Source organism: Leptosomus discolor, chromosome 2 (genome assembly GCF_034619465.1).
Source record: "Leptosomus discolor isolate bLepDis1 chromosome 2, bLepDis1.hap2, whole genome shotgun sequence".
NCBI classification, from domain to species: domain Eukaryota; kingdom Metazoa; phylum Chordata; class Aves; order Leptosomiformes; family Leptosomidae; genus Leptosomus; species Leptosomus discolor.
Window position 1 is genome coordinate 116,475,906 of NC_141392.1, and position 25,904 is coordinate 116,501,809.

Here is a 25,904-nt window from a genome sequence, read left to right on the forward strand (position 1 = left end):
TTGTTTGAAATCATAAAGTAATTTTGAAGTTATTAAATTGTATTACAAGTTTCCTTTAGTCGGTATATTTTTACTTTTTCTGCCAAGACTCTTGCGCTCTCTTGCAAAAAAATAGCTGTTAAGTAGAAAGCAACTTCAGTACGGGGGCAGCTGGAGCTTAGGAAAACCAGTCCTGCTAGAAGCATCGAATATAAGCCAACAGTGTGCACCTGCAGCCCAGAAAGCCAACCGTATCCTGGGCTGCATCAAGAGAAGCGTGGCCAGCAGGTTGAGGGAGGTGATTCTGCCCTTCTAGTCCGCTGTGGTGAGACCCCACCTGCAGTACTGTGTCCAGCTCTGGAGCCCTCAACACAAGACAGACATGGAGCTGTTGGAGCGAGTCCAGAGGAGGGCTACCAAGACGGTCAGAGGGTTGGAACACTTTTCCTATGAGGACAGGCTGAAAGAGTTGGACTTGTTCAGCCTGGAAAAGAGAAGGCTCCGGGAAGACCTTCTAGCGGCCTTCCAGTACCTGAGCTGGGCCTGCAAGAAGTCTGGGGAGGGACTTTTTACAAGGGCCTGCAGTGATAGGATGAGGGGTAATGGCTGGAAACTGGGAGAGGGCAGGTTTAGGCTAGACACAAGGAAGAAGTTCTTCACCCTGCAGGTGGTGAGACACTGGAACAGGTTGTCTAAGGAAGTTGTGGATGCTCCATCTGTGGAAGTGTTCAAGGCCAGGTTGGATGGAGCCTTCAGCAACCTGGTCTAGTGGGAGGTGTCCCTGCCATGGCAAGGGGGTTGGAACTAGATGATCTTTGAGGTCCCTTCCAACCCAAACCATTCTATGATTCTATGATACGATTGCCACCAGCTACAGCTTGTAACAACAGAAAATTAACAGGGGAAGAACAAAATTTCCAGGCATTAGAAGGACAAAGAAATAGAAAGAAGCCTTAGAGATATAAAATTTCAGGTTATGACATAATTTTGTCAATTCATGTCATGATCACAGGAAGCTTATCTTTGGTTCACCTAATAAAACAAAGATATTTTCAGGTATGTTTCCTTAAACTTCACACATACACCCTAAAGAGTGTAAAACATAAGAGAACTTTACTAACACAGTCTCTCAGAGCAATGTGATGACTGGCCAGATGTAATTAATTAGTAATAAATAAAAGGTTAAGCAACCATTAGTAATAACTAAATTTCATAAATAGTTTATATTAAAATAAAATTAGTACGTAATTACTGTAGAATCATAGAATCACAGAATTCATAGAATTAGTATTTTCACAAATTGCAGTGGTTTATTTTTAAATTGGATACCTGCGTTTGAAGCAGAGCTGTAACTTACCTGGAGTTGCAGTTCAAAGACAGCTGAAACGCACGACAGTTCAGGGTATACTTCTGTACTATACCAACGCTAGGAAGACTGTATCTCTGAATAGTGCCGGATTCTCTTCCCTAGAGAAAAGCAATGCTTGCTTATTGAGAGAAATTTTCCACCAGTAAACTCTTTAAAAAGGTTTTATTTATATGATGTGCTAGACAAAAGAGTTTTTGGATAAATGACAGAGCAGAAGTGGAAAGAGGGAATGTCATCACCCCAAAAGTTTCAAATTCTGCTATTTAAATGAGATAGTTTCTTAAAATACTACAATTTACAGATCTGCTTAAGTCAGGGGTGTCAAAACAAACAGCTATAGTCCACATACAGCCCACAGAACACTTTCAGGAGCCCAGCAGTTCCTCAGGAAATTTCAGACACGGTCTACATCCCAAAAAAGGAGAACAGAGGAAAGATCCCTGTTCCACGCTGGTAAATCTGCTCAAACAGCGCCATATGACAGTACCAGCTCAAGTCTGAAAGCAGTACAGCTGTGTTCATGTAGTGCTGTCTGCATGCTAACAGGTCTCACCAATTATTTCAAGACCTGAGCTAGCTTTCAAAGTAAATGCTGTAAAATACACTGGCTATTCAAAGGCTTGAGTAACAGTAAACAAATCTAAGTACCAATGTGGTTTACCTTTGTTTTGCCAAATGACTCACCCATGCCTTGTGTCAAGATACTATCAGGCCAACAGGCTAAAATGAGTTTGACACCCCTGGACTGAAATGATCACTGTCACTATTTTCTCATGGCGTTTCTGTAGACTGAGCAACAGATCCAGCTTATTTTACCTACTGTTTAACCCTTCTGCTGGAAATGAGTCGAAAGCCACCCATAAGATCCTCAGTATAAATCACCTTTCATCTTTGACTTTTGCACATCTATATACTCTATAAACTGAAAGCAAATTTGGTCAGAAGTGTAAGAAAAATCTAACCACTGTAATATGCATTCAGCTTCAGCACATTTATCCAGAACTGGTCTTAAAAGGCATCTCCTCTCATTCCCTTCCTTTTAACCAAAATCACCGATTAATTGTTCTCTTAATTTCGTTTTCTCACTCTTACTCTTCAAGCATGAACAGTGAATGGTGAATCCCATAGTCACCAACTAACCATCACTTTTTTCATGCATGTTTTTTGCCCCATGACCCACTGATTTTTATAAAATCAAGTCAAAGGATATAACACGAAAAAAAAAAACCCAAACCCAACTAATATTGGAGGAGGAACACAGGAAGACATCAAGATCTTTCTTGGGAGGGTGAATAACATGAAGAAACAGTGTTCTTTTCTATCTTTTTTCTGCTAGGTTAGTTTATTTTAAAGTCCACCCATATGTCTGTTCATCTAATGAGATCACTCTTCAGATTGGAGGAAAAAAATGCATCAGGTGTTTGGCATGATACACCACCTCATGAATACCATATATGTATAATCCATACATGTATTAATGTGTATACAGAATACTACATACATGTGATATTATCTATCACCACACATTATACCATTAATATGTAAATAGACAAACTTTGTAAATCTTTGTGCAGGGGCTGGAAGGGACCTCTGGAGATCATCTAGTCCAACCCCTTGCTAAAGCAGGGTCACCTACAGCAGGTTGCACAGGATCGTGTCCAGGCAGGTTTTGAATATCTCCACAGAAGGAGACTCCAGAACTCCTCTTGTCCTGTCTCTAGGCACCACTGTAAAGAGCCTGGCCCCATCCTCTTGACACCCATTCTTCAGATATTTATAAGTGTTGATAAGGTCCCCTCTCAGTCTTCTCTTCTCCAGGCTAAAGAGCCCCAGGTCTCTCGGCCTTTCCTCATAAGCGAGATGCTCCAGAAAAGACTTCCCAGAACTCAGATTACAGAATTAAGTCCTGACGTCGCCTTTATCAAACCCTACGTGTAAGTACTAACTCAGGCCACTAGTCTGTACTGAAATTGTAAGCACTTAGCGATTCAGCCCTCCTAAAGAAAGAGTCCAGGTTAGCAGAAGAACCTGTTAAAGTTATCTTTCAGGGCGTCTAGAAAAAGATTCATCTGTATAAGTTCTAAATTCAAAAATGCTTTGAAATTATGACTGCTTGTGAACACATTGCAGAAGAATCTCCTGCCTACAAGCTCAAGAGGCAATCAGGAGTTATTTTAATCATGGAACTTACCACAAGTAGTATCTTATCAGATGCTGTTATTGCACAAATTGGATCTCTTGTTCCCTGAAAGTACACAAGTGATATCAATATCAGTTTTAACGCAACAGTAAGAATGCACTGCTAGAGAAAGGAGTTTTATACAAGAATGTTGCTACGTATCCACTTGAAAAGGGTCTACAAAACCTTGTCAGTTTACAGTATAGGCATGGTAGTCTTTGTTATGGGAATCATGACAATAATAACATTAACAGCTTCCTCCTTCTCCTGCCCCTCCTCCATCAAAATAAGAAACCCAAAATGTAATAGAAAACACAAGAAGGCAACTATCCCTGACTTGTGAGGCCTCTCACTAATTTCAGGTATATAGTTAAGTACAACAGCGAGTATGTGTGCACACACACACGTAAAGTGAAAAAAGGCTGAAAATTCTAGAAAAGATTGCAACGGTTATTGAGTCTTAACAAGCTTTTTCTTTGCTGAAGTAAGGGGAGCTGCTTCTCACCAAGACGACAGCAGGTATATAAATACTGGACCCCAGAATACACGTTTTCTATGTTCCCTACAGTGTGGTGTGTATTTCCAGTAATACCTAATGACACAGTAACATCGCACTAACCAGAGGGAAGAAAAATAACTTACATACAAAAGGTAGAAGTAAAAGAAAGTTTAAGTGTGAACACTTCTACTAATGAAAAATCCATGAAAATAAATAAAGCAATGCCAGCTATTTCTCTTTCAAGCTACCAGTGACACCACAATAAACTAGTTAAAGACACCACTCACTTCAGTAGCTCTGCTGTAATCAAGGTGTCCATCTGCAGATCCTGAAGGGGTGTCATCAATATGATAAATCCTGTAGAAAAGGAAAATTAGAAGAAAAAATGAGTCCAAAGAAAGGATCAGTTTTGATAGCAGATAGGTACATACCTTCAATCCTTGGAGAAGAAACCATTGCAATTGGAAAAGAGAATACAAGCCATGCTTGTTCCTATGTTCCAGTAGCATCACCTTTGACAACCCTGCTTTGTATTGATATAAAAATATGGTACTTGCTTTCACTTTCACAGCCCCAGGTGGTCTGTTCCCACACGATCTATAAACTTTCATTCTGCAGTAAGAAGTTCCTGCAAACTATCAACCACCTCAGTTGTCTCTTTTCAACCATGCACTTCAATATTTCCTCAGGCTCACCTCCATACTTATTAAGAGCTTCACCTTCATACCCACAAAACTTCTGTATTACTGTATTCAATACTCCATCAGAACTTCTCTTTTGCCTTAAAAAGTAGGATTAGGAAAGATTTTAGATGGCTAAAATCATGGTTTATGCTGAATTACAACTATTTACATTTTCAGTATTTCTGTCAAATTTACAATCTTGTCCAAGGCTAGGACATTCAGGTGCTAGAACAACGTAAGTTATTACACCATGTACAAATAATTACTCATTATGATGGATATACGGTGACAGGAGATGGCAGATTTACAGAAAGACGCTATACCATCCCTGTGGAAGAAAACATAAAACACAAAAGAAAATCATAACAAAGTTGCAAGCTTGTGGAGGTGACAGAAAAGTTAATGCCACTAATGAGCACCTGGGAAGGAAATATTGTGAAGGCAAGATGATGTTGACTTCAGCTTGTTTAGGTTGAGAAGATGAAAGTCCACACAGGATGAGACATCAAAGATAGAATCAGACACAAGTGTATTTAGAAAAGAACTGGCTGGACAGACTACATCCTTAGAGCCACTAACACACGAGAAGCAGTTAAAGTTATTGGAGGGAATACAGCTGCCTAGAAACTAAGAGCATGGAGGAGAAAAAGGGGAGCAGGGGAAAAAAGCTCATTTGTTATGAAAAACTATTATTTAGTCTTATAGGCCTGCAAGTCAACAGACTGGAGTAGAAAAATGAGAAGACAAGACTTCACATTTTAGGCACGGGAAAATCCACCTTTATCAAAGATATCAATGCAAAAGACGAAAAATGACAAAGCCTGAAAACAAACCTTTCCCTGCCTTCTTTTCTGGTCCGTGCTACCTGGTTAATTTCCATTGCTGTGAGCTTCTTGGCCACACGATACTGCCAGATGTAAAACGCTTCTTTTGAAGCTGCTATCACATGTGTTTTGGTCATTGTGACAAACAACGGTCCTGTTATGAAACCCAAATGGTTGTAAAATTAGAGCAGCAAGTACTGGACTAGATGCCAACTTCTAAACTTTTTCCCAGATGTATCTCCATGAGTTAAAACCAAAACAAACAAAAAACCCCAACAACCAACAAACAAACAGACCCAAAAACCACACCACACACAACCTAGCAGCAGTTTTCATTAATTGCTAAGAAATTTCACTGGGGCCTTGCAGCCTTGTTCAGAAGAACAGAGAAATTCTTTACAAGTTCTGATTTTAAAATTATTTCAGCAAATTACCATGCGCTAATGCAGAAGACATCAAATATATATAGACAAATTTTCAGGTTAATGACCAGTTCAGGAATATCTCAAATCTCTAACAAGATCTAAAAAATACCTCCATATCTGACATATTGGTAATTTAATATAAATAAAAGGAAGACTACTCAAAAGTTGACAATCTAGAAAAGAGTCTTCAGTTAGCACCACTTAAAAACAGTTAGCAAATTTTGAGTTAGACACAACCTAGAGATACTGTTTGTATCTTAGTTAATAGCTGAGCCAAACAACAATTCTTTATCTGCATGGCAGCAAATTAAACATTTAGCAAAGTGTGCCCTTAGTCTTAGTGTGAACCAAAGATCACAGTGTAGGAAGGCAGGGCATTTTCTTTACTTTAGCCCTAAGCCCATTTAGAATATGTAGGTAAATTGAGTATTTCAATCCTGCTATCAATTTTCGGTGAACAAAGAAAAAAATATATATATGCAAACTACTACATTATTCTTTATAATAAACTGTCTTGACTGTATTGTGGGGCGCTTTTTTTTCCCTTTTACAATCATTTGTTTCATCTTCCTGAAAACCAGTGAATGTACATAAAAAGGCATAGAAGAACATAGAAACCTATTAAGTAAATCTCTCAATGTCTTCAAATTATACAAGTAAATCAGTATGCTACCAGACAAAACAGGCAAACTCAAAAGAACTGTGTAGACAAGCCTGTTAGTGAAATACTGAGTCATACTGATAAAATGCTGTGCACAAAATCTAATTCTTTTACAATGAATCTCAATTTTGTCTGTATTTTAGCACAAAAACAGAACTCTGGAGGGAGCTATAAGCCTGCCATAAAGAAAAGCAGTGCTATGAGAGACAGCTGGGGGAAGATTGGTTGAACAGATTTTATTTCTTTGAAACCAAGAGAATTATATAAGCTACCTGATGGCTATAGGATACTTTTTAGTATAAATGTAAATACTGGATAAGAAGGCTTAGTGATGATGCTTAACATGTGAGCAGTGCAGTTGTTTACATTATATGTAAGTCAGTGCATTTCATATACTTGTAACACATTCATTTCAATAATCCGTCACCTACAACTGAAGGATAAGGTCTCTTCTGTTTCATTAACAGCGTTAATTAATTCTGTGTGTTTGCTCTGTTCTTTTATTACCTGGCAGCTGTACATGCCATAACAATCAATGCTTTTATCGTTTAAAAATGAAACATGAGAATCTCCTGACCTGTGAGGGAATAATATTGCCTCTTGCTGAAATCACAAAATTTTAGTACTAAGCCTCGTATCTGGACTCAGCTTAGTCAATGTTTAAACACTTTACTCTAAGACCATGCTAAAGCAAGCCAACATCTGAAAGCCACGGGCATTCCTCAGACTCAGCAGGTGACTCCCCATTTGACCCACAGCTTTCATGGAACCTAAACTTACCCATTTGTGCACACCTTGAAGTACCTCAACCTGGGAAAAAGGGATATTCACTAAGCTCTGTTGTGATCCGGAAACAAGATGGCAATACATCTATGCTTCATCCAGAGGATACGATCCATTAGGCCTTTTATGAACATGCCTGAGACTCAAACTGTTGCTGTCAAAAAAACCGCCCGCACCAACCCCTGACACATCCCCCTGCCACTTCTTTTCTATCAGCACTAGCAGTAGCTTGACCAGACTAAGTTGGATCTGTCCATTCATCTTACTGACCTCAAAATTAAATAAATAAAAGATTAGTTTAAGTTGGATTAAAGAGAAAAATCACAAACGCTGAAGAGGGCAGGAATGAGCAGCCAGCACGGAGGGCAGGGCCTTCCCTTCTTTGCAACAGCAGGCTAAACGGTGATTGGATTTAAGCCAAATGAGAAATCACAGGGAGAGGGATACACAGCACACAGACACAATCATCAGGATCAGATCCATTCAAAAACACATCTGGAAGAGCAGCATCTAAATGTGGGAACCGATGCTCTTATAAGATTGCCTATATAGCTTAAACAATTGCATAAAAGTAGGACATGTGGGAATTTTCTAGAACTGCTTTAACATTTTATACTGGACAGTCACTAAACAAGCAAACACAAAAAAAAATACAAACAGAAAAATCTGCGGTAAAAGAAACTGAAATCTAAGTCTAGACTGGAAATTAGGAAACATTTCTTTAAAGAGAGGGTGGGTCAAACACTGGAACAGGCTTCCTAGAGAGGTGGCCGATGCCCCAAGCCTGTCTGTGTTCAAGAGGCCTTTGGACAATGCCCTTAATAACATGCTTTAACTTTTGGTCAGCCCTGGAGTGGTCAGGCAGTTGGACTAGATGATTGTTGTGGGTCCCTGCCAACTCAAAGTATTCTATTCTGCTCTATTCCCCCTTCTCACCTCTGAGTCTTAATCACTGGGCTACACTCTGCTCCTAAAATGCCTTCCTTCTTGGCTGCTTAACAGCACAGATTCAACATGCCAAGTCTGGGCTGTTGCTGGGGCAAAGAAGGAAGGCACAGGATTTGTCTTTTTCCTGGGAAAGGAGAGATGCCCATTTCAATCCCTTCAGGCTGAGGAAGATCTAGAATCCCTTTCCAGGCAGCTGGTTTAACTAGTTTGCTTTAATACAAGGAAGTATTGTCATCTTATACAGTGGCCTGATTTTAGCAGCAAGTGCTGCTCACTTGGGCATCAGTGCCCTTCAAAGAATTTGTGCTCTGTTCAGCAGACAGAAAAGCAAGCACGTTAAGTCACAAGGGGGCAAGAGATTTGCACACTCCTCTGCTCAGTATTTCCACACTCCTCTGCTCAACATTTCCACTGCATAGCAGCTTTCCATGGTAAACATGTGGACTTCTTGGATCGTCTAGCTCTTCCCACTGATTTTGCAGTTAGCTAACTTCAGTATTAATGTCTTAATACTTAATTTTCAGACCTTGAAAACATGTACGGAAAACTTTTAAACAGGTACCTTACTTTTCAGTGCTCAAATACTGAACAAGATTAAACACACCATGCCATCGAAACAACGCCAACATGTGAAACAACTGCCCTTTAAGTTTTCTCTGGCCCTTCTTTCTCTTCTCACCTCATTTCTCTTCACTGTTCCTTCATAAAACCTCATCCCTGAAGGAGAGAAACTTTATTTCTGAGTTACCCAGGAATCTCAAATAACCTTCTGCAATGTCTGTATTTCATCCATACTCACTCCATCCCATTTCAAAAGTTAGAAAACACCTGCTTTCATGTTTAACCTTTACAAAAACAGTAGATGGGAAAAAAACTTAATGCATGACTATATTACTTCATTGCATGAAAAAGCTGAGACCCTTTCTAGTATACGAAATAGGATATACAACCACAAGAGAGACAAGAAATCCCACCTAAACCTGATGGAAAGGAAGCAACCTGACAGACACAGGACTAAACTGTTGTTTTCATACAAGCCTGTTACAGGCTGTTCCTGAGAAACTGGGACGAACTTAGTCTGATCAATAACATCTACCTAATTTTAGAGTTTGATTCAAATGTCTCTAGAAGTGTTAGCTCATAAATAGAAGAAAACGTCAAACAGCAGCAGGGACAACTGAACTGCACATGGGACAACTCATGAATGACCACAGTTTACAGAACATGAAGAAATACTAAAAATCAGTTAGAATTTACTTTCTAAAAATCAGTTACAATTTACTTCAAAGTGATTAACTTTAACTAACAGCAATTCAAGTGCTGTTTCACATGTAGTTGAGTCACCCTTGTAAAGGTGTCCAGGAGGGAGGCGAGACACCTAGGCATGACTCACTCCAGCACTCTGCCTTTAATCCACCCGTACGTTGATCAGGCTGTTGTATTCATTTCACTAGGGGCTTACACACATGTGAAAGATAACTCGACACTTCACTGTGTCAGAGCTCCTAAGCACATGTAAGAAGATGATATAATCCAGCCTGAGTGATATTTTCTTAGCAGATACCATCTGTTGTGTTTCCATTAAAAAGATATTATATAACAAGATATTTAACCTCCTGTAGTTTATATTTAGTTATTCATGAAAGGACTGACAGAAAGCCTGTGAGCCCGTGAAACAAGCACAGAAGAAATTGTGTTGGTTAATTTTTGTACTTTAGTAAGATGGAACATAATAATGCCAGACAATGGAGAAAATACTAATTTATGGGCTAGCAAACACTAGCTATTGTCAAGGACCCTAAAAACAAAGCACAGGAAGAAAAATGCCCTTGGACAAAATAAAGAGCAACATGAGCAAGAGCTTTAAGGTGTAACCATCCATCAATGTCTAAAGAAAGTTGAAGTGATGGCCTTTCACCAGATAATGACCGATTAATCCTTTTTTACCATCATTAGCAGACGCAAGCAGAAGCTAATGACATAATTGAAAATTCAACAGAATAAAGGGAATAAGCACTTTTTTTTTGAGCCCTTCTTGAACTATTGGCTTAGAGCCCAACAACGTAAGATTTGCATCTCCTGGGCGTGAATCAAAACACTGCACACTGTCACAATTACTTTGTCATTAAGAGATTAATAGCACTTTGTTGAAACAATTTTATAAAGTGTTATAAATCAACAATTCATACAAATTGTGCCTGAATACATGTTCTCAGATGCATTATTCAAATGCTCCATCAGCTACTTGGCATCCCTAGATTAGCAATCTTTTTCCTCCACTCTCAATTTCCTACCAGGTTGAAGCCCAAGAGACCTGCAGGGCACCAAAGTCTCAAGGAGGAGTAAAATCTTTATGCTCAGTAGAGCACGAGGTGGCTGCTGTTCCAACAAGGGGCAGTCTGGTAAAAACCAAAAGACATTGCGTGTTCAATTTGCAGTAATTACAGCCAGTCAAAAAACTGAGTTTGGCATGGCAGTCAAGAGCACCCACTTAAGAACAGGTAGGAGCACACGGGTACCGAGTGGTCTGTTGAGGAACACCGTACCATACGAGAAGACATTTTTCATAAGCATTTATGAAAAATCAAATAAAGTAACAACTAAAGTTTTTTAAACCACTCTGAAATACGGCACTTAAAAGTCTGAAACAAGAGTTCAAAACAAAAATTACCCAGCCAAATTACTTTCTGGACAGAATTCAATGCAACAATTTATGGTTTCACTGAAAGAGAATAGCCTGAAAAACTGTTTTGCTAGAAAGAAAAAAAAAGGAAAAGAATTCCAGAGACAGGTAACGTATTTTTCATAAGTCAGTAACACGCCTCCAATTATCTTGAGTAAGAGAGATCTGAACTTTACTTTTGTACTGCTTATACCTTAAGCTATTCATTGTTACTGTCATCTGATAATTGATTTAAAGCTGATTTTTTTAATTTATAAGGAGGACAAAAGGATCATAATTTTGTTAGAAATTATGCACTAACTGGAATCTTAAAAGAACTTACAGAAAGGCCTTCTGCCTTTAAGGTTTTACAAGGTCTCCTCTCCCTATTGACCTCAGCAAGACCAGCCAGATGCTGAAGTTCAGCACCCTGTCAAACTGGAATGATTACACTTTCTACTGCCAAGAAGCTCCAACTGTGATAAACAGCATGATATGCTGTATATTAAGACCTTGACGGTGTACGAGTGTCTACACCTCGCACAAACTGACCTTATGTTATAAATATTTCAAGTTGTTCTAGAAAGCTGCATCTTCAAAGGTTACAAAAAAGGAAAACAATTATGATAAAAGCAGCATCCAAAACTGTTTCATTTATACTCATTTGCTTTTCACTTTCACCTTCACTCCCTTCTGTAAGTTCGGTGGGCTAACTTTAAAGGAGTCTTACAGGACGCATATATTTAAAAAAAGGTTGAATCTTTGGCTGTCTTTACTATACAGTAATGAAAGACTTGCTTGTTATGTTTGAACTACTGAGATTACAGAAATTTTTCAGGACTCAAAAATGCAAATATTACTAACCTCAAGTATTTGCCTGTCTATGAGGCTGAAGGCTATAATGCCTAGCATTTTCACAAAAGCACTCACACTAAGAAAGAGCAGAGTAAATCTATGGACTAAACTGATCCTCTGACACTGGAGGGAACAGAAGCAGACCGCAGGAAGCTTAGTTAAGCTAAAGGAAGAGAAGCTTTTTCCAGATTGTTTAATCTCTTCAGCACAATTCAAATACAGCTGGAACAACAACAACATTTTTCAATTAAATATCATTTCTCTTTAACCGTTTTGAGTCACTAGAGAAGATTCTTTTCTTGTGTACAGACAGCTGCAGGAGATGGGTCGTACTGACGGAATCACAAAGAAACCAGTATCTTTGATTATAATGTAAATAAATAAAACTATCACAGAGAGATTCAGAAAGCTCACACAAATAGAACCCTAGAAAAATGCAAAGACAAAAGTTTAAACGCAGAGTTAGAGGTGTACGTGCAAAGCTAATTTTGACCATTTGAGTGGGATTAGTCTCACCTAATTTTAGACATCTCTGACAAAGATGAGCTGGTTACCCTGGGCTTCTTTTTACCCATTGGAGAGCAAAAAGACCCCTTTCAGGAATGACTCACTGAATTTATTTTAGCTGACAACTGTAGAAATGAGATGAACTACTCCCTGCAAATCCCCGAAGCCTCCTCCCACCGCCCCAATCCCACCTGTCAAGTAAGCCCAGGAGACAAGTAGGCACATACAGTGTAGACATCTGACCAGGAGGGGGGACAGGATGGGGGAGATACAACAGACACCCCACCCACACCGCTACCACCCACCACATCACCTTACTTCAGTGCTCAGGTTTTGGTTTGGGTTTGTTTTTCACTCCCAGGCACTTCATTCCTTAAGGTTCTGATGTGCCACCTCTATTGGAAAAGGTGGCCAGAGGGCATCAAACTGACATAAACAGAAATTATGAGACTAAAAAGAACCACAATATTTCATACACATTCCATAGGACAAAGAAGTCAAACTCATTCATCAGTGCAAGATACTCTTCCTCTTAATTCTGATCTACAATATAGGGCATGAATTTCACAATATATTTCACTTACGGATTTCCTCCTGCTATCACCGAAAAACTAAACTGTGTTAGAAAATGACACTTACAAACTTAGTTAATATATGATCAAAAATAAAACTGTTTATTAGCACTGGGGTTGAGGAAAAATAATAATCTTTGTGACCCCAACTACTTCTGTTCCTTGGTTGATTTTTTTTTTCCTTTCTATATTCTTCTGTGAACTGTTGTTACTTCCTTGTCTTATAGGTCTTCACCTTACTTTCCTCATAATTTCTGTCTTTGCTATCTGACTTTTCTAGATGCTTTTCCCATCTATTTTATCAGACAGAACTGCTGTTCATTTATTGTTTAATACTAACGCCAAGTATTAGCACTATGGCTTGGAACTAACTTTTCTAACGAGATTAATTTAGACAGAAGAGTTACTGTTCGTGGTGAGGATTAAACAATGGCTCTAGGAGGCAATTTAAATTGAAAAATGTTCATGAGCTTTCTTGTCTTAATAGCTACATCTCTCTTAGGCACAGGTAAGGAAAAGATATAGGTTTGGTTCGTTTAAACAAACTAAACCTAATTTCTGCCGAATCAGAGCACGTAAGTTCCAAAGCTATATACACATTTAAGTGGACACCTTTATGTTAATAAAATAAGAGGGGAGGAATTCATCCAGGTTTGCAATAAGCAATCTGGTTTTATCCGTAACCTGTTCCAACATGGCTGTGCTCCTCTGCTGCACCAACCATGCACGGAATTTTTCCCCCGAAGTATTTTAGGGTGCTCAGAAAGCGCTATACCGCTGAGCACAGCATTGGCATGGCCTACCCCACCTTTCTAACATGGCGGAATCACGTTAGATGTCTACTGCCAAACACACCTTCTACTTACCAGCGTTTTAACAAAGAGGTTCTAAAAATAAATACGTGCCTTTAATTTAAATAACTATGCTCTCTCATTCAAAAGTAAATAAGTATTTTTGCTAAAACTTCATTACAAATCACTTGATTTAGCCTTTCAGCAAAACTGAAAAGTTAATCAAAGAGTCAAGCTTCAAAAACGAAACTGCAAATAGGGTTCACAGTGTCTATTCCGAATCCAAATTCAGATCTATTTGGATAACAAACCAAAAATAAAGCAAAAACCATAACAAAGTAGATTAATTAATCAAAAAGCTGATTAATTTGTCAGTTTGTCCACACTTCCCTCAGCTTTTTGAAGAGAAAAATAGGAGGAATTTCTTTACTGAAACGGTTGTCAGGCATTGGCACAGGCTGCCCAGGGAGGTGGTGGAGTCACCATCCCTGGACGTGTTTAAGAGACGGGTAGATGTTGTACTTAGGGACATGGTTTAGTGGTGTTGATAGAGCTAGGACAAAGGTTGGACTCGATAATCCTGAAGGTCTCTTCCAACCGAAACTGTTCTATGGTTCTATCTTTATTCTCTAGCAAAACTCCCAGAGTATTTGGTTTGCAATTATTTGGCAATGTTCTGTACCACACCTGCAGCAAACAAGCAGTAGGGAAAATCTGAAATTCAGATCTATTTGGGGGTATTTTTGTACTTCTGTTATAATCCTTTTTTTTTTTTAATTTTATTTTTAATTTAGAGTCTGAAACTATTTAGATAAAACAAGTGTGAGGAAGATAAAGAAAAGATATTATCAACGCTGAAATATGAGAAATTGATCTTTAAGATATTTGGGAAGGAGCAACATGTTATTTTTAAATGAAAGTCCAGATCCAACTATTTTGGTTGCTCTGAGAAACAGAAACTTTCTCTTCAAAGAAAGTACATTTTCTTAAAAAAGAGCTGAATTACTACTCTTGTGAAGGAAAATCTGAATCCTCAAGAACGTCCATTTAAAAAAAAAAAAAAAAAGAAAGAAAAGGAAAAGTAATGATTTCTTAAATTTCTATTGTAAATTGTATTAACTGGAAGAATCAGTTTAAGTTTGGCCAGTTTTTACAAGGAATAGGACTGGTTTTATAAGCCGCTATTTTTCTTAACAGTAATTAATAGGTCATTTCCAACACAAACTACAGTTTCCAACAGGGGAAGCCCTGATTACATGTTTATTACATTTAGGGAGAGTCCAAGTAGAAGCAAGAAGCCAAAATAAAATCATGGTTACAAGTGCATACAGAACAGAAGGTCACAACATGTGGATGCACAGTGATTGTTCCACTGAACAACAGACTTGCATAAGTAATTCATTTAAAGCCTAGGAAGAAACCCCACCAGAACAAGACTATTGCAAGTTGCTTACCAATATCAACATATTTTGGGTCCAAGGGAGTGCCAATGGAATTGCAGAGAACCAGCACATACTGTATGGGAATAAAAGCAAGTGTCATTACTACCACGTTTTTTGTAAATTAGGAAGCTGTACAAGGTTTTCTGTGGAGGTGTGTCTCATAACCCACATTTCACACAATCTAACGCTGATCAGCAACAGAAAACAGGGAGAGCATGTCTGCAGCAAATATAAAGCAACATAAGCACAAGAGTAATGAGGTATTTGCCAATTAGCACTATAAATGAAGCAAAGCACAAAACAGGAAAACAACCAGCTGTTTTAAGCGAAGGAGCAAATGTACCAGACAAAATATGATAGCAGCAGGGCCCACAGACAGCATTCAGGCAAGACAGCCTGTCTCTCACCCCCTGCTCTGGGGCACAAACTGCACTGCGATTATTTACTAGCATGATACACCAGCAATTTCTCAGGGACTCAACTCTCACCTAGCTGTCCGTGCAAAAGATAATCTGACAAACTGCAGCAGACCCCCTGGCTAGCTCCCAGAAGTTAGCACCATTGTTCTATCCTTTGCAGGATCTCCTTGAACTTCCAAGAAAGAGGGCTACAACATGGGGAGAACTGTGAATAAGGCTATCCCGCCGCCCTGCAGTATCCCAGATACCACAACACTGATGAGTTTTGTTAGTTTTATCCTTCTTGTAATCCTGCTCAGGAAGGCTTTGACAGCATAGAGACCTCTGATTGGTCTATTAAACTCAGGAAGATGCAAATAAATCAAAATTGACCTAGATAACAATTCTTCATTGTTGTTGCTGATGTATTTACATTTCCAGACCTAAATCAAGGATTAAATAGCTTTATGATGATTGCCTGGGGACATAAGAATGTCTTGAATGAGAAGTGTGAAAATTAAGTAGCAACTTTTACTGTAAAGACTTTAGATTTAATAAATAAATAAATAAAAAACTACAGGGCTGCCAAAACTTGAGTTTCCCAAGAGCTGTTATCCTGACTCTCCAGGAAATGGAAGATAATTAGTTCTTCATAGCTTTCCCCTCTTGAACAATTCATGTAATTGTGGTAGCAGACTACAGACACTGTACAGCTTACCTCTTTAAAATAAGCTATCAATGACAGATTGATAGCTTATTAATCACACCAGAATGGCAGAATTTAGGTTTTCAGCTACTGTATGAACTTCATTCCTTCAAGGAAAAAGATCTGAAGGAGAATTTCTTTTCATTAAATAATTTATTTCTCTGTCTCTGCCACTAATAAACACGTCTCAAAATAGTATTTTTATTTCTTTGTTCATGAGTTAAACTTTCCACCAGCATTCTCAAATTTCTCTTTTCCAAAAAATATGTTAAGCCTCCACCTCTGTAGGAAACCACACCTGGCTTTATAAACTATTTATGGTTTATTCCATAACATATTCCATCACGTTTGTATGATTCTGCTCTGACAGATTATCCCAACATTCACTCTATAATCAGTTTCTCTTTTATGCCCTTTCACTTATTTCTGAGACTTTAAGTCAGCAGATCAGAGACCGCCAAGGGGTGTTGAGTAACAGTATCCAAGACAGCGGCTGCATGAGCTACAGAGGGTGCTGCCAGGAACAGGGAGTTTGCATTGTCCGATTCGATCCAAGCAGAAAGCTCAGGCCTTGCTACGGGTTCTTCATAAAACTGACAGACATTCACATCCGCTTGCAGTACCTTTAAACAGCTCCTGCTGAAATCAGGGGGTTTTGCCCCACCAGCTCTTGCCGTACACTTTGCTGTCTTGAAAGCACAATTCTAATGACCAAAATCCATTCCAAAGCAACTCTAATGAACTGCTACCCAAAGGATAACCTTGTTCATTTCCTAAAAGCTGACCCCCCACAGTGTTAATAATTACACTGGAGTCATTTCAAAAGAATTGAAAGAATCTTATTATCTGTAATTTTCAGATGCTAAAATTAAACCTCTTATTTATGCTCAAGAAAGTTACACTAAGTCCCTCCACTGTTTGTTTCCAATTTTAAAAATACAACCCAGACAAATCTCATTTTATTGCACTCAATTTCACCAAATGGTTTTGGGCACATACACCATCTTCTCAATCCATGTGACAGTACACTGTTTACTGCACAATCAAGCAAAGCAGCACTAAAGCTTTTTTTTTTTTTACCGTTGCACCAATTGACTCCATCTCATGCTCCTCCTTTGTAAGCCATGTACAAGTGATACAGAAAATAATTCAGAAATTAATGCAGTAAGAAAAACCATGTAACAGTCAGTATCACATTAAGCAAACATACATTAGCCACAGGATACATTTATCATATCATTTGTCACTACATTTAAAATAGACAAACAGAGCAGTTTGTAGTAACACATGATTTATATCACCTAAAAAATTCCCCTATTTTTTTCCCACTTCTGACTGATTAAATATTCACTACCATTCTCATGCTCTCCTGCTTTTACCTCGCATTTGGACAACTGTATTAAATATTTCTAAATAAACATTAATCTGAAGGCTGCAGTTTTCATTAAGTTACTAACGGTTACAAGAACTTACAATATAGAGGCAGTTAATTAGTTCTGCACATTTTTGCTATTACTTTGTTGTTTGTTGTGGTTCTTTGTTCTTGAACACTGAGCCCATTCAAGTGCCATTCTATCACTAAATGACACACTCAGAATTTTACATTTCATCTTACTCTGTCCATAAAGCACAGACATGTGGAACAGAGCGTTTCCAGTGAAAATTAAAAGAAAGACTTTACCTGAGGTTGATTTTCATCTGCTTTAGTTGCTAAAACACAGAAGTCTCCGTACGTTGTTATGGAAATCAAGCTCTTGACATATTTCACATACTTCTCATTGTTTTTTGTGTCCCAAAAGACTACACAGTATTCTGGACGATCAGGTCGGGTATACGCATAAACAACCGTATTGGAGCAGTAACCCCACTGCCAAGAGGGACAATTTTGATAAAAACGATCAGAAATTATAAGAATTCAATAATAAACTGTTTACAGCTATGAAAGAAAGGGTTTCTTTCATATACACAATCAGTATTCAATATTCTTTATCTGAACTTATTTATTAAAATTATGTGAACACAGCTCCAGTAATAAGTTTTCGCATAATATTAAATTGGCAAAAGAAGCCTTCCCATCACGCAGAATAACCTATCGTAATCAGAATTGGAGGATCAACCTCAAAAAGAAATAAAAAAGAAGAAATGGAATATCCAAACACTGTAAAAACCATGACTGACTTTAATTATAGAAATGAATAATGAAAACACTTTCTAACATAGCAGGATCAGGCAATATCTCAGAAAGGATGTGAAGCTGACAAACAAACAAGATATAAAGCAAACCACTTAAGGATGATGATGCAACTGTAGAAAAACTAATAGAACTCTCTGCATCAGCATTTAGTAGGGATAGAGAAGAAAGCTTATTAGAGAGCTGGGCAGAAGGGTTCCCGCTCTAGAGTAACTGTAGAGTTTCTCTACAGGGAATCAAACCAAGATGATAAACTAAAATATCAGCAAAATAACTTTTAGAATAGATCTATAAACCGAATGGTAATAAATTGTCAGTACCCAAAGGTCTGCACTCAAGTAGAGTTCTAAGGGAATTCAAACACAATGCTGTGGAGTATGGCCAGAGGAACAAGAGTGGGCAGATGTCAAAAGCATTATGATTCTGGGAATCACAAATCAGTAAATCCAGCTTTCACACAAGGTGGAGATGTAAAAAACAAAAACAGGAAATAGATGGATGTGGATAAATACAACACACTGGCCAGTCATCATTATTTTAGCCCTGGAAGTTGTACCTCATTCATTTATGATTACAGTTTATTATCTTTCGTAGAGGCAACAGTACTGTGAATGAAGATGACCCAGCTGATATGACCTACTTGGATTTTCAAGAAAATCAAGCTCATTTTGGATACTGGAAGAAAAATAAAAGGATTGTAATAAAGGTAGGTTTTGACAACTGACAGCACTACTCACAGGATCCTTCCCAGAGATGCTGACTGGAACTTACATTATTCTGAATATACAAAATTTGTGTGAAAGGGGTAAGTTATGAGGTAACAAGTCAGTAAACTGTAAATCACGTTTGTCAAATCTAAAACTGATTTCAAGAAGTGGCAAAGGACCACAGACTGCTGGGTGATGAAGATACAAAGCAAAATCCAACGTAGATTTGAACAAGGTAATATACACTAGAAGAGATGTAACTAGAGCTATAGACTTTAAATTAGTATTACAACTCCAAAAAGATACCATGTAAACTATGAATAGTTTAAAAAAAGATCAGCTCAATTCATAGCTTTTACTGTCGTAGTAATTTAGAACCCCCTTTCTCTTATTACGGTAATACTTGAAAAATACAGGAATTTGGTAATGTTATACTAACACTTCATCTCCAGGTCATTAATTCCAATCCAGCCTAAGTTAATGACAGCTTTGAATCACTACCATTTAATGACTTTCACCTTTTAGAATATCTAGTTCCTAAAAGGGAGTTATCGATATACTCCGAAAGAACATAGCAGTAGTAATGTGTACTATTTATCGAAGCACAACACATACCATTCACCATAAAAATATTTAATGTTGAAACTGAGTATGTTACCAACAGGTTACAAATTTATTTGCTGCAGAAAGAAATTAATTGGAGCACAATTTTTTCCACTTTAAATATGCAAAAAGAAAAAAAAAAAAAAGAAAGAAAAAAGAGAGCTTACACTTGTGGTTTCTAAAACTAGGGTTTCAAAATATTATTCATTTGCAAACTCTGCCAGATCTTTAAATACACATGGTCTCATGGATACTGGACGAGTTTAAGAAGCAGCAATAGGCCTGTGTTCCAGCTGTTACACATTTCCCAGAATAAACACTAGGTAGCATTTCCTGCAAGACTAATTTCCAGCTCAAATTTCCAAAGCCTTTTCCAGAAGATTTACAACAAGCTATCGGAGATTGCTTCCTAGCAGATTTGTGTTTATAACTCCCTGACCAATGACTTTCCACAACCGAGTGGAGCAACACATTTCGATATAGCTGCAGTATGTGCCTCACATTACAATCTCTCACTCTTTAGTCACAGTGGTTACACACTGATGATTAAAGAACATATCCTGTGCTGGGGAAAAAAAAAAAAAAAGAAAAAAAAAAAAAAGAGTATGCAATCCTGTATACTGGACAGTAATCGTTATTTTTTGTTAAACTGTAAATTCAAGTGAAATAGACCTAATTCTTTAAAAAAAACAACCAAACCATATAGTAGACAAGATAAAAACGTTATTTAGAATTAGCTGAATATACACTTGTAAAAAGTATATTGGGAATTGACATATAGGTAGGAAGTATGCCTAGCAGGTTGCATTAATTTCTACTGTTAAGGTTCCTGCATAACTCTCCTGGTTCAAACTAATAATTCACTACCAAAAAAATGACAGTAGAAGTAAGGCTCAAACAATTCCCATTGTATCACTTACCCACTCAGTTTAACCAAACAGCAATGAAAACACTGGAGCCTTACCTACATGGCAACCTCAACTACTACCAGATTTAGAATCATGCCCAATTCTGTTAATACTAACAAAGCATGCATTTCCTTATTATGAAAATAAAATCACAAATTCATTATAAAAGCAATGGCTAAGTCATTCCATCACCAAGACAGGCACTCCATTCCACTAAAACTTCAAGTCAATAGTGCTGATCAAGCAGTAAACACAAGGTCAGCATTGATTTACATATTAGAGAAAGTGACTTTTTTAACCCATTCAGAAAGAGAATAACAGGAAACTCATTAATACAGTTAAGTGGCACATTACTACGTACCTTGTAATCTGGACGAATGTTTGCAAAATAGATGTAAGAATCGACAGCTAGTGCAATTTTTAGCCCACTTCCCTCCCAAGACAAGGCAGATATCTGTTTGCCAGGAACTTTCAGGGTGCGCAAATGCTTGTTTAAAGTGAGGAAAGAAAAAGATTCTGAATTTATCATAGGAAAACTTCTCTAGAATACATAAACAACAGGTTTGATAGTTGATGAAAAGCAAACATAGATCTTCTTTACAATATCCCATAATGGCTTTCAACTTACAATACACGTGCAAACACAGAGGGAGGTATTTAACATGCATTACCATAAAGTGCTCTTTTGCCTCAATTCTTTTTTTTTTTCTTTGTCAGAGAGAAAGAAAAAACAGGAGTCAGTGACAGTTCAAACTTACAAAAATAAATAACAGATGGAGAATGACAGTATAAACATTTTTTCCTTTGGTTGGTAATTTGAATCACCCTTATAACTTCAGTCACTACTAAAATAAACACAACAGTACTAATACCTGATATGCCTCAGAAGTTTCATTTATCCTGGAAGTGTATTGGTCAGTTGATGTACAAACACCCTTAACTACAGCTGATAGTTTAAACAAATAAAACCATATAGCCAGTCTACGTCAAGAGCATGGAATGAATTAGCTGCATAGCTGCAGGATTTGCAGTGAGGCAACAGACATTTTCCTCTTCTCTATTCCCTTTCAAAAAAAAAAAAAAGGCTAAAAAAGGCAGTTAGATATCCATTTACAATTTAAGAGCTAATAAAGAAATACATTTTCCATCTTTTTTATATACATACACTTTTATTTTGCTGTAGAATTTGAAATTGATGTAAACAATTGAAAAAAATGTTTTCAAAAACTATTAACCTTAGTCCCACATAGCACTTGTTTGTGGGAAGCTTTCTGTTTGCAAATAGTATAGATGTATGTAATAAAGGATACATTAATCTACTATTTACTGTAAGATTTTGAATGATCTTAGGCTTTAAAAAAATACAACATTTTACTGAGCTGGACACTGATACTTATGCTTAGATCTAACTTGCTTTTTGAGGGCATAACTTTGTGCCTAAATAAACCGTCATCAACAAGCTTACACAGTTTAGTACCTATTTCATGCCTTTGATCACATACAAATACCAAGTCCAAATACTGGTCACACAGTCACAGAAGACACCATCTTCCAAAAAGTTAAGTCCATACCTGGATATCAGAACTAGTACAAACCAATCCTAAAATCTAAAGAATTTACTTCTAAGCCCTGGATACAGAATCAGGAATACCCGTTTTGGTGAATCCGAGGGCCATTAGCAACCAGAGACGTAACGTTATTGCCAAAAACCTTTGGTTCCATTTAATATTTTCAACTAAGGAAACCCCTACGGATGATGCTGGATCTTAACCCCTTCCACAGCACAGCTCACAGCTCTATCTTTACCACAGTTTCCCTCAGGGCTGACAAGTACTTCCTCTGTACAAGGGACCAACTTCCTCACACTCCAATACCTAACTTACTGATCTCCAGATACACGACTAGCAGGGAAAGTGAAATTACCTAAAATTACCTTGCAAGGCAAGAGTAGCATCATGAACAAAAATATATAGCAAAGTTGTCTCTCAACTGTTGAACATTTAACATCTTCTAGAAAAGGACAGGAAGTGCAAAAAAACATTTACAAAACACTATCCCCAACAGACAAATGAAGATTAGAAACAGTTTACCTTTTCTGAGGTTTCTGAGCCATTGCTGTTACTGATACCAGATGGCATTTTCTCAGTTTTACTGACTCCACAGAGGGGAGCATTCACCTCTGTATTTTAAACTTCTAATCTAGAGGTGCCTAGGTCTCTTAGACAGCCAGTGGAGAAAGACAAGTACTTCCAGATTTGATACACAGATGTTAAGTTAGCATCTGAACTGCTGCCTAAGCGTTCCAAATAGCTTGTTGACTATAGTCTGAACTGAAATGCCCAAGTTAGGTGTTCAAAGTGAGACACTACACATATCCCATCATTCAGTGCTTTTTGAGATGCACTCGGATTTTTGCACTGGAGAGTAACTTGCTGTTCTAAAAGGGCACCTGGTCCTGTGTCATCCTTCCAGATCCAGGTGGGCATCCTAGGTACCTTAGAGCACATAAAACAGACTAAACACCTACATTTTGACACCCAAATTCCACCAATAATGACCACATAGACAAAACATACCAAGATTAAAAAAACATTGAAGTTATGTAAGTATATTAAATATTTTTACCTCACCAAACGGAGTATAGAACTGCACAACATTTACATCTTTATCTTGAGAAGTTGCTTTTAGGGAGCCTGCCACCGCCAACACGCTTCCACAGTGGTTCCACTGAATACATACTACGCTTATACCAGTGTCAATCAGAACAGGATCTAGTTTTTAACAAATAAACATTAAGAATATAAACAGAAGGAGATATTTTGGGTCAAGAGTAGCTCAGTAATTAGCACCCCACACTTGGTACCTACTGTGGTCATTCTCATCTCTCATTATCTGGCACCTCCCATTGTCATAACAGACAGCAAGACAAGGACAATCTGGTTCAACGTAGCCTTCTGTGCCATGATACCAATGTATTCCAGCAATGCTGAAGGCTCCAGTTAAGTTCACCAAACAACTCAGTTTCATTTTCACCTAGACAAGAATGGTTAGTTATTTAAATTCATATACAACACGCAATATAGAAGAACAATTTATAACTCTTCTGATACCTTGCAAGAGACCAGATGTCTTTGCAAAATTTTTCTCCTGTCCCAAGAAAAATTTTCACATTCTTAAAATTTTAATAGTTTGAAAAACGTCCTTATTCAAAGTCAGATCAAACATAGGAAGACATATATTTTAACTAATACTGGCATTTTCATTCTTTGAAAAGTAACTTCAAAACAAAGAAAACAAACAAACAAAACAAACAACAAAACCCCACCACACACATGCCCATACACACAAGGACCAGCACTGGAACTTTGCAAAAAATAAAAATACTTTCAATCCATTCCTGGCCACAAGATTTTATTTTTTTTTTAAAGAAACCTTTTGTCAGATTTTTCTTGATAAAAGCCTCTTGAATAATATATAAAAATAACTGGAAAAAAAGAAGTGTCCAAATTAGAGCACCAATTAAGGTAAGTTGACTTTTGTAATAACCAGCCCTGTACCTCTGGTAACATAGGCAAGGGCTTTTCCTGAAAGATAAGAGTGCACCTGGATCACTTTGAGGAGGGCTAGCAGGTACGTTATGGAAAGGAGGGGAAGAGGGAGAGAAAGACAGCACAACCTTACATCCTGTGGATAAAAGCGGGGGGTAGGGGAAGCAACAACAACTTAAAGATTTCAGAACAGCGTGACTCGGGGAAAGGAAGGAGAAGGGGAAAGGAAGGAGAAGGGGAAAGGAAGGAGAAGGGGAAAGGAAGGAGAAGGGGAAAGGAAGGAGAAGGGGAAAGGAAGGAATTCACCATAACATCTGCTTGCAAATACATTGTTCTTTTCAAAGGCAGTGTTGTACTTCTGCTTAGCATTTTATCATAGTCATATTCCAATACTCGAAATAAGTAGGTAAAAGCAAATAAGTAAACAAAAGTTGTAGGAATGCAGAATTATAGTTACTTCCTTTAATTTTTCCACTTATTACGTGCTTCAGAGACAACCTGAGAACATTCCTTATGTAATAAAGAATGACAGCACCAACAGGAAAATAAACTACTGCTTTATTCTAAAAGCAGCACACTAATACTTTTAACATCAGCTTCATTTAATTTAATTACTACCACCATACATGCTTTTGCATTTTCAGTAACTATCGCAAGGCAAAAAGGTATTAGTTGATGTGATACTTATTTAGCTATCAAGAAATATTTATATTAAAAAGCTGCAGCTGCATGAATCTTGAATAAAAACTTTGTGCACAAGACCTTGTCCAGTTCTCAGTACTGAAGTCCACCAACTATGAAGTCCACCAACCAAACAAACATGAAATAAATTAGGCAGAAGTATGTTTTTATGCCTGTTGAAGCTAAAACCTTTATTATACCACCATGAACTTACAATAAAATTTCCCTGGTTGTCATAAATGTGAATCTCTCCATCTGCCATTCCAAAAAGTAAAACTTTGCTGTCAGAGGACCAGGCCACGTGGCACAGGTGGGTACCTTTCAGGTCTTTTCCCCAAATGCGATTGCCTGTAACAGAACATTGACTGTACTTAATAAACATACCAAGAAATTAAAAATAGGATGCAAGTTACCAGTGTAAAAACTAAGACAGCTAAAGAAAGTCAGAGCACCTATCAGAAAGTAACTATTAATTGTATTTATATAGAGAAACAGACACTACGTACACAATACTGAAAACCAAAACTATGTAATACCACAATTAGTAGAGCTTAAATTTTACCATCCACTGATCCAACAATCACAGCTCCATCTTCATAGACAATACAAATCTTTTGTCCGTCAGCGTTCCAGCTCATACTTCGAACAACAGATTTATTTCTGTTGTTAATCATCTCTTCATACCAGGCACCTATGAGTAGTGAATGAAAAACTGAGTTATACTTCTGATTTGATAATCCTCTAGTGGATTCAAGGTACACTCTAGTCACTGAATTCAAAGAGTAAAATTACTCCAAATTAAAAAGATATGCAAATAGGATGGTCATGACATTTCTTGGCAATATGAATTCCTGAAGTTGTTAAAAAAAGTCAAATAAAGCATAATACAGATACACAGACAGTTTATAAAAGTCACCAAGCAATTAAATTAGGTGTTCAATGAAATGGAGAAATTGGAGAATGGTCTTATAAGTAACCATGAG

The 25,904-nt window shown here is 37.6% G+C and overlaps 1 protein-coding gene across 1 annotated transcript in view; it reads right to left on the bottom strand.

Annotated features, from left to right (window-relative positions):
- WDR35 (WD repeat domain 35) overlaps positions 1 to 25,904 on the bottom strand; it is a 45,212-nt gene that overhangs the window by 14,266 nt on the left and 5,042 nt on the right. Inside the window, exons 5-16 of the mRNA XM_086461608.1 lie at positions 25,484 to 25,612; positions 25,136 to 25,269; positions 23,560 to 23,725; positions 23,318 to 23,463; positions 21,054 to 21,179; positions 17,965 to 18,150; positions 17,364 to 17,396; positions 15,192 to 15,252; positions 5,543 to 5,687; positions 4,314 to 4,383; positions 3,540 to 3,593; positions 1,337 to 1,446 (exon numbers count right to left, since the gene is read on the bottom strand). Coding sequence (XP_086317734.1) covers positions 1,337 to 1,446; positions 3,540 to 3,593; positions 4,314 to 4,383; positions 5,543 to 5,687; positions 15,192 to 15,252; positions 17,364 to 17,396; positions 17,965 to 18,150; positions 21,054 to 21,179; positions 23,318 to 23,463; positions 23,560 to 23,725; positions 25,136 to 25,269; positions 25,484 to 25,612 — 1,360 coding nt within the window. The remainder of the gene's footprint in view (positions 1 to 1,336; positions 1,447 to 3,539; positions 3,594 to 4,313; positions 4,384 to 5,542; positions 5,688 to 15,191; positions 15,253 to 17,363; positions 17,397 to 17,964; positions 18,151 to 21,053; positions 21,180 to 23,317; positions 23,464 to 23,559; positions 23,726 to 25,135; positions 25,270 to 25,483; positions 25,613 to 25,904) is intronic.